This window comes from Lepidothrix coronata, unplaced genomic scaffold (assembly GCF_001604755.1).
Source record: "Lepidothrix coronata isolate B3197 unplaced genomic scaffold, Lepidothrix_coronata-1.0 Scaffold133, whole genome shotgun sequence".
Taxonomy (NCBI): Eukaryota; Metazoa; Chordata; class Aves; order Passeriformes; family Pipridae; genus Lepidothrix; species Lepidothrix coronata.
This window is the reverse complement of record NW_016690313.1, coordinates 70,790-95,253: the sequence shown is the minus strand read 5'-3', so window position 1 is coordinate 95,253 and position 24,464 is coordinate 70,790. Positions and strand designations below refer to the sequence as shown.

General features: G+C 40.9%; 2 protein-coding genes across 5 annotated transcripts in view; both read left to right on the top strand.

Annotated features, from left to right (window-relative positions):
- The window catches only part of QSER1 (glutamine and serine rich 1), a 42,425-nt gene extending 38,245 nt beyond the window's left edge, over positions 1 to 4,180 (top strand). For all 3 annotated transcript variants that reach the window (XM_017827000.1, XM_017827003.1, XM_017827002.1), the window contains 2 exons: positions 393 to 488; positions 1,103 to 4,180. In XM_017827000.1, coding sequence (XP_017682489.1) covers positions 393 to 488; positions 1,103 to 1,243 — 237 coding nt within the window. In that variant the 3' untranslated portion in view covers positions 1,244 to 4,180. The remainder of the gene's footprint in view (positions 1 to 392; positions 489 to 1,102) is intronic.
- An 805-nt stretch (positions 4,181 to 4,985) lies between these two features.
- DEPDC7 (DEP domain containing 7) lies at positions 4,986 to 23,901 on the top strand. 2 transcript variants are annotated; one of them, XM_017827006.1, is made up of 10 exons: positions 4,986 to 6,303; positions 7,527 to 7,687; positions 17,186 to 17,573; positions 19,510 to 19,640; positions 20,516 to 20,705; positions 21,497 to 21,711; positions 22,776 to 22,918; positions 23,094 to 23,219; positions 23,314 to 23,392; positions 23,568 to 23,901. In XM_017827006.1, exons 3-10 carry the CDS (start codon positions 17,419 to 17,421, stop codon positions 23,780 to 23,782), a joined length of 1,254 nt encoding a protein of 417 aa, XP_017682495.1. In that variant the 5' UTR covers positions 4,986 to 6,303; positions 7,527 to 7,687; positions 17,186 to 17,418; the 3' UTR covers positions 23,783 to 23,901. The 2 variants fall into 2 exon arrangements, with proteins under 2 accessions (XP_017682495.1, XP_017682494.1); XM_017827005.1 differs by lacking the exons at positions 4,986 to 6,303; positions 7,527 to 7,687 and adding an exon at positions 14,879 to 14,960.
- The last annotated feature ends 563 nt before the right edge of the window (positions 23,902 to 24,464 follow it).

The following is a 24,464-nucleotide window of genomic DNA, read 5'->3' as shown; positions in this document are numbered from 1 at the left end:
CATATTAGGTAAGTACAGACCAGCCTGCTCAAGCATAAAGTGTGTGCTTTTTGCAGTGATACCCATCAATTTGATAGAAAAGTATTTAAGCTTTGGTAATTCTTGCAATAGTTCTTGAGAAGGAGATGTCTTGCCTCTTTTGGACTTGCAGTGCATTCAGGATAACTGAAAGCATTCCCAAACCTGATTTTGATAAAACAACGTGGAAAGTGGAGATAGGAGATAATTATGATATATATTAAATTACAGTTTGCCAAAATATGTCAAAATAATGATTTGAATAAAGTACTGAATTTCTGAATTGTTGGAAAAAATTGTTTACAAAAGAAAATATTTGAAATATCTCTTGGTAAATAACATGAATTTACATGAAATAATTGTTCTTTTTGCAGGAGTTTACAGTAGATCCGGAAAAAATACAGTTGTATTCTTTGTATCACTCACTCCATCATTACAAATATCACATATATCTAACATGTAAAGAAGAGGTAAGTAATTGTTCCCATTGAGCTACTTTTACATCCATTGAGGAAATTTATTGAGGGAACTGAGTCCACCTGGAGGGACTGTCCTCATCTTCTTGATGGATGAGTATGGATTGAGGTCTCCTATTCTGATTAATTCTTTATGGCAAATGAAAGGGTACACTGAGCACATACATTGCCCCTAATGGGCACTGCTGCTCAGAACATTCAGATATGAGGCTTTCAAGGTTTGTGTGATTCCCTGAACTATTCTTCACTGTTATCAAAAAAAAAAAAAAAAGGCAACAAATTTTATCAGTGTGTGTAACTCATCGGATCTAGGAGTTTATTTTGTCTTAGAGTGCCACTCCTTTATTTTTTCTGCAAATCCTTGGTGGAAATATTTCAGGTAGCAGAAATACAAGAGTTGAGCTCTGGCTTGGTTGTTAAGAAATGCATTTTGGGGGGCATTTCCTCTTGTTTTTAAAGCATAGAGTTGTTTTTTTTTTTTTCCAAAGAAGGTTCATATTTAACTGCAGACCTATAAAAATGAAAATTCTTAAATTCTGGCAACCTAACGTGTGTGTGTGTGTGTGAATCTCTCTCTCTCCCCTTCCTTCTCTTTTTTTTTTAAATAGATTTCTTCTGTTCAGAAGACGAGTGCAGACCTAGGCCAGGAGGAGATTGTGCAGCTGTGCATGAAAAACATCAAATGGGTGGAGGATCTTTTCGAAAAGTTTGGTGAACTTTTGAATCGTGTCCAGCAGAAATGCTCATAACAAAAGTGTATCCCAGATCTCCCATTTTTTTCTACGGCACTAACCTGATGGAACAGAAGGCTCAGAGAGAGAGGCTCTGATTTCTTTTACAATGCCAGACTGCTTCTTGTTCGTAGCCATTTTTATTTCTCCTTATGGAACTTTGTGCCTTGGCTCGTGCTAAGGAAAAGTGATGCTGCCAAGGAAATCAGTCCTTTGAAGATGGAACTAAACATAAAACCTAACCACATTTTTAACCTGAAGAGTTATTTTCTATTTTGTAAACTATCGGATAACTTAGTTTTATTTTCAGAAACGTTTTTGACAAGTGATAAAGCATGCACTACATATACTTTTTTCTTTTTTTTTTTATTGCTGAACAGATAACAACACCTAAAATACTACAGATTTTTCCATCCCTGACTAAGCGAGAGAAAAGTCAGCATTGGGGTGAACTAATTTTTACATGTCTGGCCTCCAAATTTAGAGTTTTGTACATTTTGTGAACAGAGCCGGGGTGACATCAGTTTCTGCATCCGTATATTGCCATCATAAAATCCAGAAATTTCATTATGCTTTATGGACTCCTTTTACTATTGTCATGTTCAGGAGACTGAACATGGAGTTGGTGCAATCCTATGACTGCTTTTGTGTCAAATTATATTGTAATGAAAGACAATGACCTTAACTATTTTCCCTGTTTTAAAGAAAAAAATATTTTCCTTTATACTGTGTTTTTTTTTTCCTTTTGGAAAAAAAAAAAGAATTCAATTGTACATTTTATCTCACTAATAGTTGTATTTTTCACAGAGGAAATATTGTGGTTAAAATTGTTACATGTATCTTTGTAATACACTTTCCATTGTTTTCAGTAAATCCTATTCATTTATATGTTGATTTCATATTGTAAACTATGTATCTCGAGGTAACCCTTTTGTTTATACAGGTTTGCTTCAGTGTTAACCAGAATAATGCATAATGCATACTAGACTAGTTTTGCTTTAAGTGTAGTTGTGTTAGACACTGCAATTATTTTCTGATACGTGAAAATAAATTTCTTACTAAACTAGCACTTGATTAACTGAGAGTTTAAATGAAGAGCTACTACACTTTATCTTGGTCAACAAAGACTGTTGATTGAAAAGACTTATATGCAGTGTTAAACACAGCTTACATAATTGTTTGTAGAACTGGCAGTTGCAGAGCTGTTCTCTTTTTGGTGCCTTTCAAGTCTTCAGACATCTTTGTAGCTTTTTTTTTCCCCCCCCTCCAGTTTGTTAACAGTTAAGTAGTACCACTAGTCACACTCAGACAATGAATGTAATGGGCTCTAATCAGGAGAACATTTTCTTTAAATTTGCCAACAGAATGCCTTACTGAGTCATTCACAATGGGTATGTACTCTACTGGCGTCCTAAAAGAGAAAAAAAAGTCATGTTGGTCTTTTTTCAGATAATGTAGTGAAAAAAAACAACTTCATTCCTTTATCCTTTCACTGCCACTTAGTGCCTTAATTTCAGCCAAGAAAGCAGGGTTCACTATTCATTGGCCAAATGAAATAATGTTCATTGCCATGGGACCTTTTCCCCATGTTTTGATCCTGTTTAGTTGTTAAATATTCATTAGACCGTAGAAGTATAAAGAGTTTAATGAATAGATGTGAAAATGAAATTATTTGATCTTGAGTAAGCAAATAGAGGTTTGAATATTAAAGTATGTACAGAATTTTAGCTGATTAGATTTAGAACCTTGTAGGATGTTTACCGTACTTCCAAAGCTTTTCATCCTTAAAAAGCAATAATTCTCCTTTACAATTTGTATGCAGACTACAATGAACAGAAATTGGTATGTGCTCTTGCCTTTTTTTAAGCCTCTCCGTAGTGGTTTTGCTTTAAAAAAGGAGGCCACGTGTTACTAAATGCATTGTGCTACTGCTAGGTCTGCAACTATCAAGGAGAGTGAGATGGGTTTGGGTTTAGGAAGAATATGCAGATTTTTAGAGCAATCATGGAGCTAATTAATTTTCACAGTGAAAAGAAGGGTAACCACAGGGGTGAAGAGTTTCAGTCGTACTCAATCTGGTAGGAGCTGAAGTTTATACAGTGGATACCAAACAGCAAAATTGCCAACCTTGGTAGCAATCAGATAAAACTATTTTCATGTAAATATGCACACTGGAGGTATGGTAGAAACGTGCCTGCTATACTCTTTAATCCATAGTGGGGATTCCCAAGTTTCCTTAGCGTATTCCCTTACTGGTGGGGTGGTTGGCAGTGTGTGTAGATTCAGGAGAGGTATTTACTTGCCCAGGCAGAGTTCTGTTGTCACATTGCAGTGATAGGCACAGCACAGTTTGGAAATTCCTGGTCTGTAGTTCTAAAGATGATGAGGATACAGACTGAGGGAACAATGGAGTCGGCTCCTTGACTGGTGTAGTGAAGAGCTCATCAGGCTTTGCCTCTCTCACACCTCTTCCCAATATGACTATGAAGCAACTGGTTGAGAGAGGTGTCTGTGCTTTCTGAATGATCACTGTACCACTACTGTGTGCTTACTCTGGGGTTTTGAATCCAGAAGGAGCTTTAGGAAGCTGCTTTCAGTCCTTAGAAGCTGGGAAAAAAAAAGAAATGAGAGGCTTTTGGAGTAGCTTGTCCCTATTTTAAAAAGAAGGTAATTTTAGCAACATTTAAAAACAAACAAACAAACAAACAAAAAGGAGGCCAGGATGCTCTGCACTGCCATAGAAGGTGACCTGGCTTATTTTTGGCTGTTTTATTCTCAAGGCCAGTTAAACAAGCACTGTGCCTGTAGAAGACAGGGGAAAAAAACAACCTGTTGTGAATAAAAGTCTATTAAAGATTAATATAGTGGAGCTTCCATCTTTGTCTTGGGCTGCAAAAATGGTGGCTGAATTATTGATTTACCAAATTAGAATAAGTAAAAACGTGGAACTCTGAAGTGTGGTGAAGGGTCATAAATCAAAATAAAGCTTCGTTAGTGGGATTGATGAGGGTTTTTTTATACTGAAGCAAACTTAGGAAAAAAGTCAATGTACAAATTACTTTTTTTGCACAAATACTTCGCTTTGTTTTGTTGCATTTTAGGTAATTAATTCTGCACCCACACGTCAGTTCTTTTTCCCTTGAAGCAACACTGAGGTCTTCATCCCTTAACTTCTGACAGTGGAAATTAAGCACTCATTTGACTGCAAGAGAAGATGCACTAGGAAGGAACAAAGCCCTCCTTAGACTATGAATTAGCAAAACAGGAATGAAGTTAGTTGCATAATCTATTATTTGGTTCTTAATTTCACCTCCTTTCTTTTAGTGCAACATCCCATTCTGCACAGAGTTTGGTTTTATTCAAGTACAGTATTTCTCTTAAAGGCAGGTTTTCTTTGAGATGCTACTTCCAAAGTTTTGCTAGCAAAAAAAAAATCAGAGGCAAAATTGGATTGAGGAATTGTTTCTGAAAACAGCTAAGGACTTTAGGATCTCTGAAGTTCTGTGGCATGTATTGTATTCATATATTGTCGAAATGAAATACTACTTTTTAAAAAGTCAGATCTTACAGGCTGTCTTCCAAGTAAATGATTTCCATAGGAAATATATTTTAAATATTATTTAAATATTTACTACTATTTAAAACAATTTTAAAACAGAAGAGCTAATACTATGATCACAAAATGTCAGTGTGTTATCGACCATTTCTTATTTCGTTGCCAGCACTTGACATTTGGTCTCTCTTACCCTATTACATATCTGTGCATTATACAATGCACATCCTGCCATATTTTATTGTTTAAGCTAATATTAACATGTCATTGGTAATAAATGCATGTTCTTCTGCATATCTGCTCTACATATGGCAAAAATGAAGCTAGGGCTAATTAAGAGACACTTTATGCATTCTTAGTCCAGATTTTCAGGTGGTCCATAATACAATGTATGGAAATGTGAAAAAGGACAGTTTTGTACCATTCATGATGTTATTAACTAAACCCATTAAAGTGAAAACACTTTTTAAACAAAAACCTTATAATGCTTAGTCGTTTATTGTTAAAATGTCAAGTCTTGAAAAGTTAGATTGTTGGAAACAAATTGGCAATTTAGACTACATTTTCTGATTACAGTATGAAGAAATACAGTTCTAGGGTTTGGGGTTGTTTTTCCACTATATTACATGAATTGAACATGTCTGGTTGATCTGGGACTTTTACAGTTATGGGTTCTAAATGTTCTGAATTAATTTTCACAATGTATCTGCCAGGTCTTAAACTTCTGTGACAAGTGAGGAGCCAGACAGTTGGGGTAAGAGGGAGAATACTGCTGTGATTCAGGTGGGTTTTTTCCTGCAGTATTTTCACTTGTTCTATTTCTTGCTAAACTGGAATATCATCTCTATGCACCTGCGGGAAGAAATGGTACTCCAGAGAGTTTTGTTATTTTTTTTTCCCCACAAATTACAATGAATTACTCTGCATAGCCTTAGGACTGTTTTTCTTTCAGGCAGAGGGCTGAATCCCATGCTGTGGATATTGTCTATAAGATCTGTAATTGGAGAAAAACGTGAATCTGAAAGGCTGGAATATTTTAATTTTTTTAATGACTCTCTGTATAAGCTGCTTTCCAAAGCAAGATGAGTATAAAATGAGTCATTTGCCCATGAAGTTGATTGTTGTTTTCTCCAAAAAAAGACATTAGGAAGCAAGTAGGCAGAGAATGTCCTGTTGCAGTGTGGAAGCTGAAGATTTTGATACTGCATTTCAGACATATTATAATTTTATGAAGGTGGGTTTTTTTTTAAAGTAAAAGAAAGGCAAGAAGCTGAATGTACACAGCTTTTCAAAAGAGAGCAGCAGCTCCTGCTATCAGCAATTTGTGGGTAAGTATCTTAGGCAGTCAAAATTACTTTCTTTGCATTAGGTATTTGCCTCTCCCATAGATAACCAACAAATCTTTGTTTCATTTCCAGAAACTGAAGTACAGAGACCTGTCTTAAAATTCTTTTAATTTGATCTCTTATGAGAATACAGCACTAAATACAGAGAACAAGATGTTTATAGAGGAGAAAAATAAATGGTGAGTCAGGGAAAACAGCAAACAAAATTTCAGGGCTGTACCTCTTTTGCCCTGGGTATTTCTTAGGCTTCTGCTTTTAAAAGTTTCACTGGGCATTTTCTTCTGTGTGTGTGTGTTTAGTTTTGGTTGGTTTTGTTGGGTTTTCTTAGCTACATGATGCCCAAAGGGAATCAGCAGTAACAGCAGAGCCCACAAGCAGGACTGAAGGAGCAGTTAAGGCCCTTCATTTTAGGGGGAAAAGACTGGGAATAATGTGGAAGGGCTCATATGTATGTGACGGTTTGTACAGGGAGGAATCTAAGGGAGAAGAGGGGTGGGAAGTTGCAAGAAACACGGGTCAGATGTGGGAGGACATTGGAAAGGAAGAATTTGGGAAGTGAGCAAGCCCTGAAACAGCCATCAGAGGAGGGGCATTCAGTGAGTGAACAGCAGTAATGCAAATGTGTGAGCAGTGAAGTCAGCAGTAACTGAGCTGCAAAACTTCCAGCCAGTGCATTAACTTTAAACAACTGAGCCCTAATGGAACATACTAACTACTAATCATACAGTTTGTGTAACAGCTTCAAAATCAGAGTAATTGTCATCCTTTAGACACACTGGGATGTTTACACACAGGAGAATTTTAATTGTGCATCTGATTCTGTGTGTATGATAAAGATTATGGATGGGAGTGGCCACTCTTAGATCCAGTCACTAATGCTTTGAATTTTAAAAATCCAATTTAAAATGCTGTGATTGATTTCTTCATAGGTGCTTTTGGCTCAAATTATTAATAAATGAAGTCTCTTTTTATTCTACGTGTGTTACTTGAAATCTTAAACTCTATCACTGGAAGTACATGCTGTAGCCTTCTCAGGCTTCCAGGGCAAGACCTTTTAAGTAAAACTGTGTTGTTTTTCATCATCCTTTCCTCTCTAACCATGGTGGCTGCTGTTGTGACTTGTCTATGCATTATTTATGTATCAGATATTTTTTGCTGAGACAACAGAAGGTAAATGATATGATAATTGAATAAAAGCTGAAGGATCAGTGTTTTATCATGAGGTTAGGTCATATGGGCAAGTCATTCAAAGCTCTGGGAGTATAAGGATTTAAAGCTCTTCTCTAAATAAAGCAGCTTTGGTGGTTTCTGAAAGCTCCCAGATTTTTGTTGGTGGTCAGAATGCAGAAATCCCTATCCCTTTCATGACAGAAGACAGTAAGGGAACACTTCTTTGTTTCAGTGCAACGTCCAGCAACTTTGTTTAAACAGCCAGAGAGGTGGTTTGACCACAGTCAATGGACTTTGTACTAAAGGAGTTGAAGAGAATGCTCACGTGTTCTGGGAGAATCCAAGTGTTGCAATTCTGGAACCAACTGGCTTAAAAAACCCCCCACAAACCAGGTAATGAGAAATGCTTGTCCAGGGGTTATTACTTTCTTTTTGACAGGCACTCTGCACGTTCCCTTTGACTTTTAGTGGGGTAATAAAGCTCTCTGTGGGATGCTTCCAGGGCCATTTTCCCATTATAAACTGTGGGCCTGGCAAAACATGGCATAATTGAGTTAGGTGGCCCCAGCACATTGCACAGTAATATAAAAGGCAAATTACAGATCTTCCTGCTTCTAACATGCATAAACAATAAGCCTGATTCTCTTCTCTAGAACGTAAATGGTGTGTAGCCAATTTCTGAAGAAGTCAAACCTCCTGGTCAAAATCAGGAATTCAGTTTTGCCCAGCAAATCCATTTAGATTTCTGATTTTCCTCCTCCCTCAGCTCCCTCTGCCCTGAGATCAGCTCAGTTGGTTAGAGCGTAGTGCTGATAATGCCAAGGCTATGGGTTTGCTCCCTGTAAGGGCCATTCACTTACAAGTTGGACTGGATGATCCTTGTGGGTCCCTTCCAACTCAGAATATTCTGTGATTCTATCCCATTAAGCTGGTGCCACCAGTGACTGCTCATGTGGGGAGTAGGAATGTGGAGCTTATCCATGATAGATAAGTTAGTATCTCACCGTGCCTCAGGTGGACGTCACTGCTCATTCAGCTGGTCCTGCACAGGCTCTCCACAATCGTATAAACTGGTGAGAGCTGCTCCCTTAATTCTTTGTGGCCTTACCTAGAGCCCCTTTCACAGCAACACAAGTTAGTGTATTTGGGTTTGTGGTGCAGGGTACAGAGTTCACATTTGGTCAGTAATTGCAGCTCACCTGAGAATTGGTAACTCCCAGCTTGGGCAGAGAGGGACTTCTGACGTTTCAATTATTCAATGTGTCTGATTGTACTTGCCCATTCTGGTTGAACAGGTTTGTGGCGTGTAGATGACAGTGAGTCTTTACTGTTCTGTGAGGAGTTTTATCCAAACAGTGACCGTGCTATCTCGTGGTGTACTCAGTCTCTGGCTAGAGTATCTAATCCTGCTTGGAGATCCCAGAAAACCTCCTCAAGAGGGAAAAATTGAAAAATCCATTTAAGGCAAAATCCTGTTGTCTTTATTAAGACTGAGGAGCAGAGGCTTGTGACATCACTACTGGTGGTTTTGGTGACCTCACGAATAGTCTTTGCCCCCTGTAGCCTTTCATTTCCTTACCACAAACCACCCAGGGTAATCCTGCCCACAACCTGCTCCCTTTCCAGCCGCTGTGTGTGGACTCCTCCTCGGAGTGCAGCACGTTCCACCGGGGGTCACTGTGCACCAGCACAGGCTCCACACGGCGCCTCCCTGCCCTTCCCTTGCCACTGCCCTGCCTGACTTGGTCCCGCCGCCACCCTCACATTGGTATTCCAGCCCGGGAATGGAAGGATTGCGCCCCTGAACAATGCGCCCCTTTGTCGACTCGTTGTCAGTCACCCAGAAGCTTTTGTCCTGAGAACTTGTTTATTGTTCCAAAATGCCAGGGTGGAATCCTTACAGATTTCACTTCAGTGTCAAATACGGGAGTTGCACTTGGGGAGTAAATGGTGCTCGTGCCAAGCCAGAGAGCACCTGCAAGTGGCTTCTCCACGGTGGGGCAGAGGTTGAGTTTGCTCTGGGTTGAATGTTGCTGGGTGGCATCACTGTATCCCACAGAACCTAGTACTACATGGTCTTTTTTAATTCAGGTAGGAAACTGGGACTAAGCAGAGTGAATTTGTGGATAACCTGCTCTGCACTGTAAAGGAGAGTGTCCGTCCTCTCCAGCTGGTGCAGTTCAGCCCCCAGCAATCCCTGTGCTCTGAACTACAGTGGCAGAACGTGTTCCTTGGTAATTAAAGGGAGATTCACTGCAGGAGTTCTTTCATCTGCCTTCACATCTGTCCAGTATATCAAACAGCCCTTTGCAATCCAGTATTGATGAATAGCTGTTCATTTTCTTAAATCTGAGATTAATAGAGAAGGAAAAGAGTTTTCTAATTTTTATAGGTCTGTTTGAGAATGAAAAAACAACCCGTTGGACTTGTATCTTCAAACAATAAAACAGAGGAGATTTCATAATATCATGATAGTTGTGACCTAAAAAAATAGCAGTTTCTGTAACTGAAGCTGCTACTTTCCCTTACACGAGTATCTCTGTGTGACACTGTGACATATGTTGAACTTTAATTTGTCTCGACATTTGTGAATGGAATGGAGCAACATTTTAAGGGTTACTGTTTAAAATGTTCTCCTTTCATCAACTTCACCACTGTAGAGAATACAGGCATTGTTGATACTTAAGTGGGGAAAAAACAGAAGAGTAACTGTTCTAAATAACTGGAATATTTTTCTGAATTTTTATGGTAATTATTAATGGCTGTGCTTCTTCAGAAACAGCCACAAAGGTTGGGTTCAAGAGATCCTCGTGATTATGGCAATAAAGTTTTATGTATGTATACATTTAAGCTGTGTTGACATGTACTTAATCTTTAAAGCTTATATTGTTATGGGAAGACATTTGAAATCTAAAGAAAAAAGTTTGGTACAGGAGGGAGAGCCTTTTGTTGTGTGAGATGTAAGACTGGCATTTGAAATGCAGAGTTCTGGGTTAACCATTAGGAAAAGTGGATCTAAATTCTATTGAAAATAAGAAATTGGATAGTATTTTTCTGCAAGAATCCCCCTTTATTTCATGGTCAATTTTCAGTGACAAATCAATATCTATTTTTGGCACTTAAAATTTGAATAATAATTGGAACATTAAACACTGCTTGGTTTTAGAACATCTTATGTTCCAGGTATGGTGTTCTTTTAAGTTTTTTTTTTAAATTTTAAACTTTTTCCTCTGTTTCTTTCATGAACAGGTAACATTTTCCAGTCACTTAACCAAGCATTGACCTGCTGTAGATAAAAAAAGCAGCACCCCATATTTTCTATTAATATGTCTCCAGCTTTTCTCTTTTTGATAGTGATATTGAAATACTTAATCACACATTTATGTTTTTACTTTGTAAGGTCTTGTATTCAATTATATCTCCTTCATTCATGCCCAGAATACCTGGAAATTACAGGTGCTCTCACATCCAAATACTGGTTGGCTGTCCAGCTTCCAAGTTCATTATGGAAAAATCTAGACAGCATTTTGCATAAAGGTGTGCATCATTCCTCACTTTGTGAGGAAAAAATTTCCATTTTGCCTTCCCTCTCCCCATGATCAGAGAAGACCTGAATGTGGGTCTTTATCCTTTATCATCATCTTTATCCTTGAGCAAACACTTAATTGACATCAGCACGTTAATCAGCTCCTGAGCAGCAGACATGCCTGAAAGTGTGGCTGTTGAATTTCAGTACTCTCTATGCTTCTAATTAAACCCTCAGCTCTTACATGAGACTCAGAAGTTCTTGAAAACTGAAGTTTTTAAGTTCTCCAAAACATAGCCACTCTCGTGATCCTTTTGTAGGTGGTAGGAGTATTTCTCCTAGAGATACGACCTGGAAATAAATGAAAATAGATTTTTATCTTGCTGTTCCTTGCTATAAAAGTTCTTTATGACAGCTGCAAAGAATCTGACATAACTGTACAAATTAAGACTTGGTTGCATAATTTGTTAAAAATACATTTTTAGTCACCATAACCATATCACAAAATTGTTGTTCTGTGCAACTTCACACAAAATTAATAGACAGAGAGCCAACAGTAAAGCCGTGTCTATCTTATCACTTCCATCTCTGGTGCTGTTTGCATTCTCATTTGCAGATTACACCCCACAGACCAGGTTTGGGTATATTTGCCTACAGTACCACCTGTCTCTGTCTGTAATTCTGCATTTTTCAGAGGAACTGCTTTTGGAGGACAGTTATTGTTCCATGTGCATGTAGGAATGCCACTAAGTTGGTCCTAAGTGATTTTAGGATTTAATTATATTAATTATGTCTTTGTAATTGGCATTCCCTTGTGCATCCTGTGTTCAGCTTTTATGGAGGTTAATTTGGGCAACATGCTGTGGAAGGGGAAACCAGATACAGAGAGCTGCACATTCACCCTGAGATCTTTCCACCACAGTCCAAGGAATGACTTGGACCATACTGGCTGTAACAGGTTGCATTATTTGAAGTGACTATATAAAATATAAACAAATCAATTATGTATATATTAATAATTACATAAAAGTCTTAACCGTGCTTCAGGAAAGCATTTTATAATGATGTTATCTTAAGAAACACCAAAAGACAGCAGTTTTCAGCATTCTTTGATACCAGATATTGTTTGACAACAGCTGTCTGAGGAGCAAATACCTGCCATGTGCCCGTGGGGAAACGTGTGTCAGGGCTGTGGTCACTATGAGAAGAAGTACAGGGTAGATTGCTGATCCCCCAGTAATAAAATACAAGAGGAAAAAAATCTTATAAACTTCTCGATGAGCAGCTCACAGTGCTGTGATTCACTCTGCTCCCTACCAGCAGTATTTTGACAAATCATTCTCTCCTGTAAGGTATAATGTTGTTTTTAGCTGATTGGTGCACCTCCTATTTGAAATTGTGTGTGGTTTTAAATTCTCTCCAGATTAGGTGAACCACTGCAGAATGACTGACTGCATCACTTTATTTAAATAACTATGCTAAAATAAATTATTTTTTAAAAAAATATGAAAATGAGCTCTGGCATTCACTGATTTTCAATTACATTTCGGCAATGCATCAAAAAACTGCTACAAACTGCTATAAAAGTAGGGAATAATAAAATAAGGTATCATGGAAATCCCCACTAACCTGTGCATTATATGTTATTTTATTAGGTTCTTAATGGCACCTGTGAGTCAAGACAACTTCTTTTTTAACATCTTCCCCTAAGAAAGAAATCTCTGTTTGTCACTTCCTATTGTTGAGAAACAATAGGAACTTTCATTTTTAAAGGCTGGCATTTTGCTATGGTTTGAATAGGTTCCTTTTTCTCTGGGCCCAGAAACTCAAGACTTCCTTATCTGAAAACCTCCACAAGAACTTCCACTCCTAGAACTCCCATTATTAAATGCTGTATTGCTCAGGCAATGAAACATCTGCTGCAAGTTTGTGGTATTAGTTCCCTGTACTAATTTTTCACAGCTTCCAATGCAGTGCATTGTTTATTCATTTGTATACGATGAATAAACTTGCAGTGCCCTACCTTTGAGTGTGACAAATTAGGATAAAAGAAGGCTGACCTGAGCTTCAGTGGGTGGCAGACATCCTGTATTTACACCTGCTTGCACAGAACTTGTCGGGGGACAGGCTGAAGTTTCACAGGGGATTTTGTTTTGCAAAACTGCCAACAACAGTTCAATAATCTGATAACTCAAAATGAATTTTTGCATCGCTTGTAACATCTTTATTATTTGGTCTTTTATGTGCATTATGTACTTCTGAGTTTATATATCACGGAGATCAATTTGGCTTTGTTCCTCTTGAAATCAGTCTGAAAACGTGATTGATTTTATGTTGTTCTAATACACTTTCATTGAGTAAGAAAGAATTATCAAAATAATCCGTGCTTAGAAAATGATGTTGAATCTCTCAACAGTTTGCTGCAGACAGTAGAAAACACTTTTACTACCCTGAAAGTGAATTTATTATTTTATTGCAGTGAGAAATGCCTGTTGCTATAATAAGGAGCTCATAGAAGACACTAGAGGAAAACTTCAACCATATGTGGGTGTTCAAGCCATAAATCCTGGTGACAGCCAAGGACAGTGTTCAGTTGTTCAGCCATGGTTATATACAAGGCCTGTGCTCAGGTTAACTCACAGAACTAGATCTGGCTGGTTTGGGGTTTTAAATGACATGGTAAATACAGGGTAAATAAAGAGAGATTAATTAAGAGAGACGTGGAGCTCCTTGAGTGGGTCCAGCAGAGGGCAATGAGGATGACTGGGGGACTGGAGCATCTCTTACAAGAAAAGGCTGAGGGAGTTGGGTGTGTTCAGCCTCAAGAAGAGACATCATGAGAGGGGACATCATTAACGTGTATAAATATCTAAGGGGTGGATCCAGGCTCTGCTCAGTGGTGCCAAGAGATAGGACAAGAGGCAACTGGGCAGAAACTGATGCACAGGAAGCTTCACCTGAACATGAGGAAGAACTTCTTTACAACAGATTGCCCAGTGGAGTCTCCCTCACTGGAGATATTGGAACCATCTGGGATATGGTTCGACAATCCTGTGCCATGTGGACTGGGATGACCTTGCTTGAGCAGGTTGGACTAGATGACCCACTGTGTTCCCTTCCAAACCGACCCATTCTGTGAAATCCAGCACTTGATCACGCACCAGGGATGAGTATCCTGGTGCCAGGAATGCGAGTGGTGTTCCCAGTGCTGTAGGGAAGGGCCAGGCTGCTCCCGCCGGTGTGTAAGGGCAGAGGGCGCAGTTCCCCGTCTGGGAACAGCAGGGCCCTCGTAGCGGGGCCCTGACCCCGGGCAGCACCAGCTCCCTGCAACATTTCCCCCCTTCCCGCTGCTGCCTATGGATCCCGGAGTTCTTATTTGGAGAGCTGTGTCCAGTTCTGGGCTCCTCAGTGCAAGAGAGACAAGGAGCTGCTGGAGAGGGTCCCGCAGAGGCCACAAAGAAAACGAGGGGTCTGGAGCATCTTCCTTGTGAGAAGAGACTGTGGGAGCTGGGCCTGCTTAGTCTAGAGAAGACTAAGGAAGAGGGGATCTCATCAGTACATGTAAATCTCCCAAAGGCAGGTGCCAAGAGGATGGTGCCAGCTCTTTTCAGTGGTGCCCAATGACAGGACGAGGACCAATGGGCCATAAACTAAAACACAAGAAGTTCCACCTCAACACGAGGCAAAACTTCTTTCCACTGAGGATGGCAGAGCACTGGAACAGCCTGCCCAGGGAGGTCGTGGAGTCTCCGGAGACATTCAAAACCGACCTGGATGCGTCCCTGTGTCACCTGCTCCGGGTGACCCTGCCTTAGCAGGGGGATTGGACCGGACCGTCTGCAGAGCACTCTTCCAACTCTGGGCATTCTGTGATTGTCCAGGAAACGAAACCGCGTTGGCGGACGGCCGGGCAGTGCCCAGGGGGGTCGGGCCCGGCCGTCGCTGCATTTTGTGCCCCGGGCTCGGGCACCTCCCCCGGGCGTGGGCGCGGCGGCTCCGCCCCCGCGGGTCCCTCCCTGAGCCGCGGGCCCGCCCGGCGCGGCACATCCGCGGGGACGGCGCTCGCTATGGCCACGGTGCGGGAGAAGGCGGCGGCCCTGAACCTCAGCGCCGTCTGCAGCCCCGCCGCCAGGCCCCCGGGTACGGCCGGGGAGAGCGGGGAACGGGGCTGGGGAGAACAGGGAGCGGGCTGCCCGCACCCGGGCGCAGCGGGACGGGACGGAACGGGACGGGTCGGGACGGGGCTGCCCCGCCGAGGGATGGGGGCTGGAGCCGTCCCGCTCCGCGCCGGAGCCCCGCCGGCTTCAGCTCCGTGTGGCGCCTTTCCCGGCTCCCGGAGGTTCAAAAGTTGGCCGCGCTCCGGACCCGGGAGGCGCTTCCGCACGGGGGCCCCGTCCGGGATGTGCCGGCACCGGAGCAGCTCCGCGACAGGGAGAGACCCGGGAGAGCCCGGAGCTGCGGGCGGGGAGGGTGACGGGGCAACGCGGGGCAGCTGCGTGGCCGGAGAGCGGGTTGAGGTTAAGAGCAGGTGGCGCTCGCTGGGAACTGGTTTTTGGTTTTCTTTCCTGCCTTCAGCACTTTAGCTTTGTGGGAACTTGTATCCTTGACGCCACGCTCGTACCTCCCTCAAATCTTTTCTGTGGTATTATGTGTGCGTGTAAGGAAGAGGTGATAAAGCCGTGGTTAGTAGTAAAATTACTGCAGGTCGTATGTGTTGATGTTTATTTTAGCAACAGAACCCAGCGCTGGTGTGTGTTTGGTGGTGTCGGGCTTGGGCTGTTTTTTTTCCTTCCGAAGAGGTCAGTCTGCTGTTCAGGTGTAGGGTTGGAAGCGAATTCTGCATTCTGTTGAGTTTCCTCTGCGTTCTGTTGAGTTTGCTCTGCCTGCCTGAAGGTGTCATCAGGTTAAAGTACCAGCAAGTGTGTGTGCCTTGTCTGTCTTGTAAGTTTAAAACTTCAGAAATTGCTGGTTCTGAAAGGTTGCTACCTTGGCTGGCTCAATGCTGTGCATTAAAAAGCTTTTTTTTTCCCCCCCCCCATGACATGAATCTTTTCAGAAAGATAACTAGTGCTGTCCTTTATAAGTGTTGGTGTGTTCAAATTATATTGTGCTCTCTGCTTCCCCATCAGTCTTTACTGCCTCTCTACCTTCCTGCCTCTCCGTGCTAATTTGCTAATTTCTGGGCTTTCTGGTAGATGCAGATCAGCTGGAAACACTGGTGCTCCAAACTGGAATACAATTCTCTAAGTAAAGCCACTTCAGACTAAACAGAACAGGAAAAAAAACACCTCCTGCATCTCTGTGGAAAATGCTCATGGTAATATGTTCCAGAAGGAGTTGCATGTTGTTTTTTTTCAAACACTGCATGGCACTGTTAATTCATTTGGTTTGAGGTCTGTCACAATCCCAGATGGCTTTCTGTAGGATTGCTGCCAGCTCTTCATTCCATATTTTATCCTTCAGCTTTTGATTTCCCTCTTCTTCCTCTGTTTCCTGTCTTACTAAATTATTCATCTGACTTACTGAAAAACATGTTTTCTAATTCTAGTCTCTCTGGTGGCTGCAGCCCTTCCCAGTAAGGTGCCACCTGTAAACTTTGTGTGTTTTCAAGTCCTTGTGGAGGCTGAGTGTAGCCTCCGGTCAAACTGTTGGCTGCTGGCATGTTGCTCTAATCAGACTGGTAAATGAGTAATAGTTCAGTGGCTTTACTGGGGGAGGGAAGGCTCAAGGAAGTGGCACTGAGCACACAGAGCCAAGGTCTCGGCGGGAGCTGTGGTGGCAGGACCTTGTTTGGTGGGACAAGTGTCCAGTGAGTGGTGCCTTAAGAGAATCCTTGAACTTGTTAGTGATGTGCTAAGCACTGATATTAGGTAGCTTGTGTGTGCACAATCCTGCAGGAAACAAGGTTCTGATGTGTGTCTTCATCCCTGCTTCCCTCTTCCCTGCCCAGCTGTTGGTGTTAGTAGAGGAACTAACAGGGCAGTTACAAGTACTTACAGCTGGTTTATGGTTGTGGGACACCTGTGCCTAGGAGTAGGTTCTGCAAGTGTAACCATTAGGTGACAGAGGGACACACAAAACGACAGTGCCAGAAAGAGAGGCTGAAAAAAACCAGGAACTCATGGTAGAAAAGCTTTAGGCTGATGTAGCCAGAGGAACCACCAGAGAGAGAGAGACAGCAGCACACAGCAGACAGACCTGCTAAGGAAGTCACAAAGTGTTAACGCATACGCAACCCAAGCCAAAGTGGAAGTCTCAAAGATTTTTTTAAATCCTTAGGAGATTCATGAAAGCTAGGAGCCAGAAAGGGGGCTGTTCTGTTCTAGCTGCAGCATGAATTCAGTCTTTGTTGTCTCTGTTCTCAGGCTTTAGCTTGGCGCAGAAGCCGTTTGGAGCGACGTACGTCTGGAGCAGCATTATCAGCGCTCTTCAAGCTCAAGTGGAAGTGAAAAAGCGCCGCCAGAACCTAAAGTGCTACCATGACTGTTTCATTGGCTCAGATGCTGTGGATGTTGTCTTTGCCCATCTCCTACAGAACAAGTATTTTGGGGATGTGGATATTTCCCGTGCTAAAGTAGTGCGCGTGTGCCAGGCGCTGATGGATTACAAAGTATTTGAGGCCGTTTCAACGAGGGTCTTTGGGAAAGACAAGCGGTCTGTGTTTGAAGACAGCAGCAGCAGCCTCTACAGGTTCACAAACGCCTCAAACCAAACAGAATTCGACAGAGACTACCTGCAGTGTACCCCACAAAGGTTAGTACGTGGGGTGTGAAGGGAAGAATTTCTATACAGCAGGAAAATGTTAAGTGTTCCGGGGGAGAGAAGGGAAAACCGCTGTACGTTTACAGGACCTAGAGGGGGAAAAAATAGATACTATGCAGATGAGATGTTTGTGGGTGGAAGACAGGTAGGAAATAGCAATTTGAAGAGAGTAAATCACTCAACCTGCATAGTAACTTGTTTTTTGTGTCTGTTATCACATTGCCTTGGGGGAAGGAGGTAGGAGGGTAGAAATTAAGTGCATATTGATAGTGATCTAAACCCATATAACCAACTGGAATTCAGGTGCATCAAACAGGATAATGCAACAGAGCAATCTTTAGTCACTGCACATCTGGCTCTGGCATAAACCAGTAATCCATGCATCTTTTAAAGAAAAATTGTTTCCCCCTTTCATCATCTTTGCTTCTCTACGCTTCAAATTTGGCTTTTCTTTTAGCCATTTCTTTATGCATATATGACTTCTTCCTAGGCTAGGTGGCAGGCTGTTTTGCTGTTGTGCTATTGCACACCATCCTAGAACCAGAGGGAAGGGCAGTGGTGAGGTTTTGTTTCCCTGTCTCTTTAGGAGTGGCCAAAGAAAACCCAGGTACTAAGTAAACCCTCACAAAGCAGAGCACATGCTATGTAGATGCCACTTTGCCAAGTAACTTCCCTTGAACTATTTCTGAGTCTTCATCTCTGCACATAGTCCAGCATATTCTTACAAGCTCCACTGATGTATTAAATACAACAGCTTTAGCAATATGCACTTTTGAAAATTGCAAATATTACTGACCTGACAAAAACCCTCCTTATGTGACCGACATGTTAATGAGAGTAGCAGATGTGAACTTGAAGGCATCAACCCTGATGAAAAAATTATAGAAACAGACAGAATAAAAATAGTTCCTTGATCCTGCTTCTCCCCTCTGGACCACTAGCTCTTGTTGTGTACTAAATCAAACAGTCCCAAGTCTTTATTTGGAAAGAGGAGAGTTTGTGAGAAATTAAAAACACTTTAAGCAAGTGTGGTATTTAAAAATATTTTCATCATAAGAATTGTTAAAGTAGACTTAGAACATATTGGACAAACAGTCATTAAACATGAGTATTCATGTTTTATTAGTGTTGAATGAAGGTGGTTTTCTTCCAGGCAGGGCACAGACCCATTGAGTTACATTTCTTCATTTAGTGAAAGGAACAGATCCATTGATCCATGCAGCTTGTCACATCCATAGTAAAGACAATGGGCATCAGAAGGATTTTTGCAGTGTCCTAAACCAAAGAAACCCTGGGAGTTGAAATTAAATAGACATGCTTGGAGGAATGCTAATTTTGTGGCTGGAGCAGTAATTCTGTCTACTCCACAGCCTGTGCAAGCAGTTGGGAGAAGAATTGGCCAGCACACAGAAGCAGGTGACAGGTTTCTGAAGGCTTCCATTAGCTGAAGGCATGAACAAGCCCCATAACTACGGAGCAATCGCCTCCTTGGTTTTTCAAGAACACCACTAAGTTTTTGTCCTCACTTTGCTATCATGGATAATGCCTTAAAACTCTGGAAGTTTTGAGGGGGGGGAATCTTATTTGGGTTTTGAAAATTAATTTCCCCTGCTTAACCACTTATCCTCTTAAACTTTCTCTGTGGTAATTGAAGTAACCTGCTGATGCCAGCTGTGACAAGTTCCAAGGGAGGAACTGTGCACACAACTGTCATATGCAATTAATTCTTTAAATTATCATATGTTCTCCTGGATGGACAAAGGAAGTGTCAGGCAGCAGAGAAGAGGGGGAAGATAGTGTAAATATCTATATAGGAGAGAACACTTTTTAATCTTGGGACAGTTATTCATATCTATATGTTGCATGATACGTTTGGTTATCTATATGTATGAATATAGTTATATATAAAAACTGTTTTTAATCTCAGACATGAGAAGAGCATGTTGTTCCACTCCACTCCTGTCAAACCAGAAAACTTGGAGGATCTTTGGGAAAACCTGAGTCTAAGGCCTGCAAATACCCCTCAAGTAAACATCTCGGATAGTTTGTCCCGCCGAGGTAAGCCAAATAATGTCACAGTCATTTGTTTGTGGGAGAAGGAAGGTAAATCTGTAGGACTGGAAAGACTTATGCCTGTCAGATTGGAGAGGGAGACAAACTGAGTCTCACAGTATTTTGTTTTGAACACCATGTCATGAAAAGGCAAATTACATTTGTTGCAGACTTGCCTTTCTATTAGACAAGAGCCATCATCTCTAGTTTTGTGGAGAAGAACACCCAGTGTGTAGAGCTTGATTTGAGTTAGGAATGTTCTTCATAGTATTCAATTACCTGCACTACTTCTGTGCTTGACTTAGTCATGGCCAATAGTCTACTGCCAGCTAGAGCTAGAGCTCCTCCCTGGCTTTTGAACTCTCTATCTGCACATCCAGCACTCCTTCAGTAGTGTGTGAAACCATTCTTGACAACTCATGTTGTCCCTTTTGGATTAAACTATGATCTAATGTGGTTTTTCCCTTGGTTAAAAACGCTAATGCATCCTAGAAACTGTGGTTTCATCACAGGGAAACATCCTAGGAAGCTGTGATAAGGACAGTGTCACCATTACACTTTTTTTTTTTTGATATCTTATCTAGAACAACGATTGTTTGCAAATTAGAGCACAGAGAATGTAAGGCACTTCAAACTTATCCAAAAAGCAGTTCTCTCACACTTGTAGTTAAGTAAACAAATGGGTAATTCTTGCTTTTTGTGGTGATAAAAGGCACTTCAAGGTGATAAGGGGCCACATTCTTTGCTACTGTAAATCTCTATTTTAGTAAAATTAGTCTGGTAGGTTAGGCCTGATGGGAGGAAGGGGAGTTGTCCTTTTCTCATAATCTGTTTTTGCACTTGCTGAGTCTCCATGTGCTTTGTGTATCCACCCTTCCCAGTTATTAATGAAGTGTGGCAAGAACAAACAATTGCTCGTCTGCTGCAGCTGGTCGACCTTCCCCTCCTGGAGTCTCTGCTGGAGCACCAAGAGATCAGACCTCAGCTCCCACAGCCAAGGAAGGGAGCTGGGTATGTCATCACAAGCAACTACCTAGACAGAGAGATCCTCAAGGCTTTCAGTGACTCACAGTAAGTATTCATTGCTCTCCTCTGCAGATTTGTAAGACTTTCTGCTTCCATGGGAATGCGAAGCATAGTTGATCTTTGGGTAGAAATGTAGTAGTCTCAGTCCTGCCAGAAAGGACTGAGCAGGCACTTTGCTCCCTGTTGGACTTGACTGGAATAACTGGTAAATAACAATATCTTAGCTCTAAGCCAGAGTAGTGGGATAATTTCTGCTGCACGCTGGAATGGTTTTCGAATGCAATGATGGTATTCAGAGGGGAAATTCTTTGCTGCATTGAGGAAAGAATAGAGCTTTTTATTACCAACCTGAAAGTTTTCCTAAAGCATTACTTTTGAGGAAATAGTTTAGTTCCTCCTACTATATTAAAAGAGCCAAAAATGCCGAACTTGAAACTGTGCACAGAGTTAAAAATATTGTCTGAAAAACTTTTACCAGTCTAAATCAGATCAAGGTTCATGTTTCTGTTTATCTAGCAATAATTATGTCCTTATCTCACAGTAGAGGACATCACTGACTTCAGGTTTAACTGCTTGTGACTGTTTACCTGTGTGGGTTACTAATTCTTCATCTTGATCAAATACATAACAAAGAGGTATATGACTATGATCCACTTGAGTGTGTCAGGTAAAGTGTCCTGTGTGTGTGAGAATTTCTAATGTATTTAAGTACTTACACATGCAGTTTTCACTGGGATTGAGAAACCAGTCTACCTGCTTTCTGCGGAAAGCAAAGCAACCAGCTCTGAAAGGCACCTGTAGGCAATGCTACAAACCTAAACCACTCTGTCTTCCAGGACAGACGAATGGCTCTCGGCAGCAATAGATTGCTTGGAATACCTTCCGGATCATATGGTGGTGGACATTAGCAGGAACTTGCCTGATCAGCCAGATCAAGCAGATACATGGAAACTGCTGCTGTTTGACAATATTGGTAGATACTACAGCCAAAAAAAGGAGCCGCTGTTAAGCCACGCACCTGAAATCCATTTAGGAATTGCAGAGCTTTTAGGTAAGTAAAATAAAGCCGTGTTCCTATGCTTATGTGAGACATGTATTGAGAAACTGAGTGTTTACCTCAGCAGCCAAGATTAAATATTGACTTCTGCAAGTATTTTTTTTTTTCCTTTTCACTTCTAGCCATAAAGATTGTGCTTGATTTTGGTCCTGACTTTTATGCAGTTCTGTAATCTTTGATTGGGTCTGTGTAGAATGGCTGTGAAAATGGAGCACTATAATTTGGTAGCAACTGGTATACATGGAAGTTAAAGATCCATGGGAAATGAAACATAAATATGGCCTAATATTAAATATTTGTGCTATGAGAGCTAAACTGAAAGCTGTATAGATACTTTCTACCCCATTCACAAATTTTATTTTTTTTTTTTACACAGAAATGTTTCTTAAATTTTGCTTAGACAACATTTTAGAAAGCTTTTGATGTTTTAGTCCTCAATTAACATCTTATCCCTGTTCTCCATATTTCTCATCCTATTTCTTGTTCCATGGGAATAGTTTGTCCTGTTGGTGGGAATAGTTTGCATTTATATCCTATTCCTCCTCCCTACATGATAAAGAGATGATATTAGTACCACCTACTTCATTTAAATCATTCACACATCTAAAATGGCTATTCTGCATAGTAAGGCAAATTAAAACTTAGCCAAGCTCTACAAAGTGGTTTGCAGTTAATTCCTCACACTAGCCCGTGTATTTAGAACATATTTCTCATTTTTTGGGAGATCTTTATTTCCACAACAAGAGCTCACTCATTTCTTTAACAGAACCATTTTCTCTTTGCAATATTTCACATCCCATTCAAGATGGCTGAACTGTAATTGAACTTAATTGCAAGTGAGCTTACTCGAATATCAGCCTGAAAGCCTGTATGTGGGATGTTTTCAGACTGTCTGCAAGCAGCTCTCATTAACCTGTGAGAAGTTTTTGTGAGAATTAATTGCTTAGTTTGACCAGTTCTGTGTAGAGAGATGAACGTCTCTTCAGTGGATATTTAGGTGTTTTATTGCAACATTTATGTAAATAAATATGGCAATAGATACCCTTATCTCTCCCCAGTGAATGGGAAGATGGAGCAATCTTTAGAAGCTGTTCAGCTGTATTTGAAACTTCTAGACAGCCAAGTCAGGGAGGAGTTCAGGAGACTGTTGTACTTCATGGCTGTTGCAGCACACAATTCTGAGCTCAAACTACAGAAGGAGGTAAGTGTGTACTTAATAGATGCTTTACACTTACTGAAATCTAGAGGTCACAGACACTGGTAAGAAAACATGTTTGTAGCTTAAATAGGTGACTACAGGAAGAGCAATGACTCTGGAAGGACAATGGGGGAGACTAACTCTCTTCTTTTCGTCCTTAATTCATGTTGTTCTTTAGAGTGACAACAGGATGGTTGTGAAAAGAACATTCTCTAAAGCTATTATCAACAATAAAAACTTATCCAGAGGGAAAACTGACCTCCTGATCTTGTTCCTTGTGGACAACCAAAGAGATGTGTTAAAGGTAAGAGCTAGAAAATGACCAGGTTTTGGCTAATCTCGTATGCCTATGAAGAATTGCCTTTTCTAAGATGCATTGTCATCTCTTTCTCTTCAAGATCCCAGGGACTCTGCATAAGATGGTCAGCAATAAATTGCTGGCTTTGCAGAAAGGCCAGGATCCCAGTAAGATAACAGGTAACAGTTCAAACTGAGCTTTTTAATCTCGTCATGCACCCAAAATGAGAAATAGGTGATGCAAAAAGACTTGCTGTAACGATGATTAATTTGACTCTAAAGGAGGATGGGTCTGTGGAATCCCTAGGGTAGCTGAATGTGGTGTTAGCTCTGAATGTCTCTTGTTTCCTTTTAGGCTATACCTTTTGCCAAAAACTTGATGAAAGAGAGTATCGCTCCAGTACAGAGAAGACCACAAGAGATGAGCTGTTGTCTCTGTTGAAAGCTATCGATGAAGACTCAAAGCTCTCTGACAAAGAGAGAAAGAGACTGCTAGACCAGTTTCATAGTAGTAATCCAAGTATTTTTATGCAGTATTTTGGAGACAGAGTTACTAATATGTGTGTGTGAGACTTTAAATAGAGATTACTTTGTATACTCCAGCATTGAAAACACTAATATATTTGTAAATTTTTCTATTCATGTATTGTGCCTAATAAAGTTATTTTCTGGAAATGGATGGAATGTATTCAGTTATTACCAAAGCCAACAGTACAAAAGTAGCCTTTATTTATAGTTTAGCAATTAAGAATGAGAAAAGCTATCGGACCACTATAATCCTTCCTTTTCCTCACCTAAAGCCAAATCTATTGACTCCCTCTCTTCAAATATCAAAATTCCTGAGATGGAAGACACCATGAATGAGATGTCTCTCTTACCTTTTACCTCAGCACTGAATCTTATGCTGAACATTTTTTTTCTAATTTGCCTTGCATTATGTGACTGACACGTAGCATTGATCTTTGCCTTGCTGTGTAATGGACAGACCTGAAGAACATCTCCTGCTTGATGTTCCACAGCTTTCCTTCAAGCTTGCCAGCTAATGATACTGTCTTATGTGTATGACAAATTACTGTGCTGTTTTAAGCTAAAATGGCACCATATTGAGAAATTGACTGTCCTGGGATGGTAAAGATATTCTGGATTTTTAAATCAGTCTGGCTTTGGTTGCCACAGGATGTACTGTTTATGACTGGTTATCTTCATCCCTGCAGTGTTTTGCTCTGACTGTAACTCTTATTGATGGCACCAG

Coding starts and splice junctions, on each gene's coding strand:
- DEPDC7 (XM_017827005.1), top strand. CDS start 14,888: ATGGCCACGGTGCGGGAGAAGGCGGCGGCCCTGAACCTCAGCGCCGTC. Junction 19,641..20,515: donor GGATAGTTTGTCCCGCCGAG/GTAAGCCAAATA, acceptor CACCCTTCCCAG/TTATTAATGAAGTGTGGCAA. Junction 21,712..22,775: donor AGGAATTGCAGAGCTTTTAG/GTAAGTAAAATA, acceptor ATCTCTCCCCAG/TGAATGGGAAGATGGAGCAA.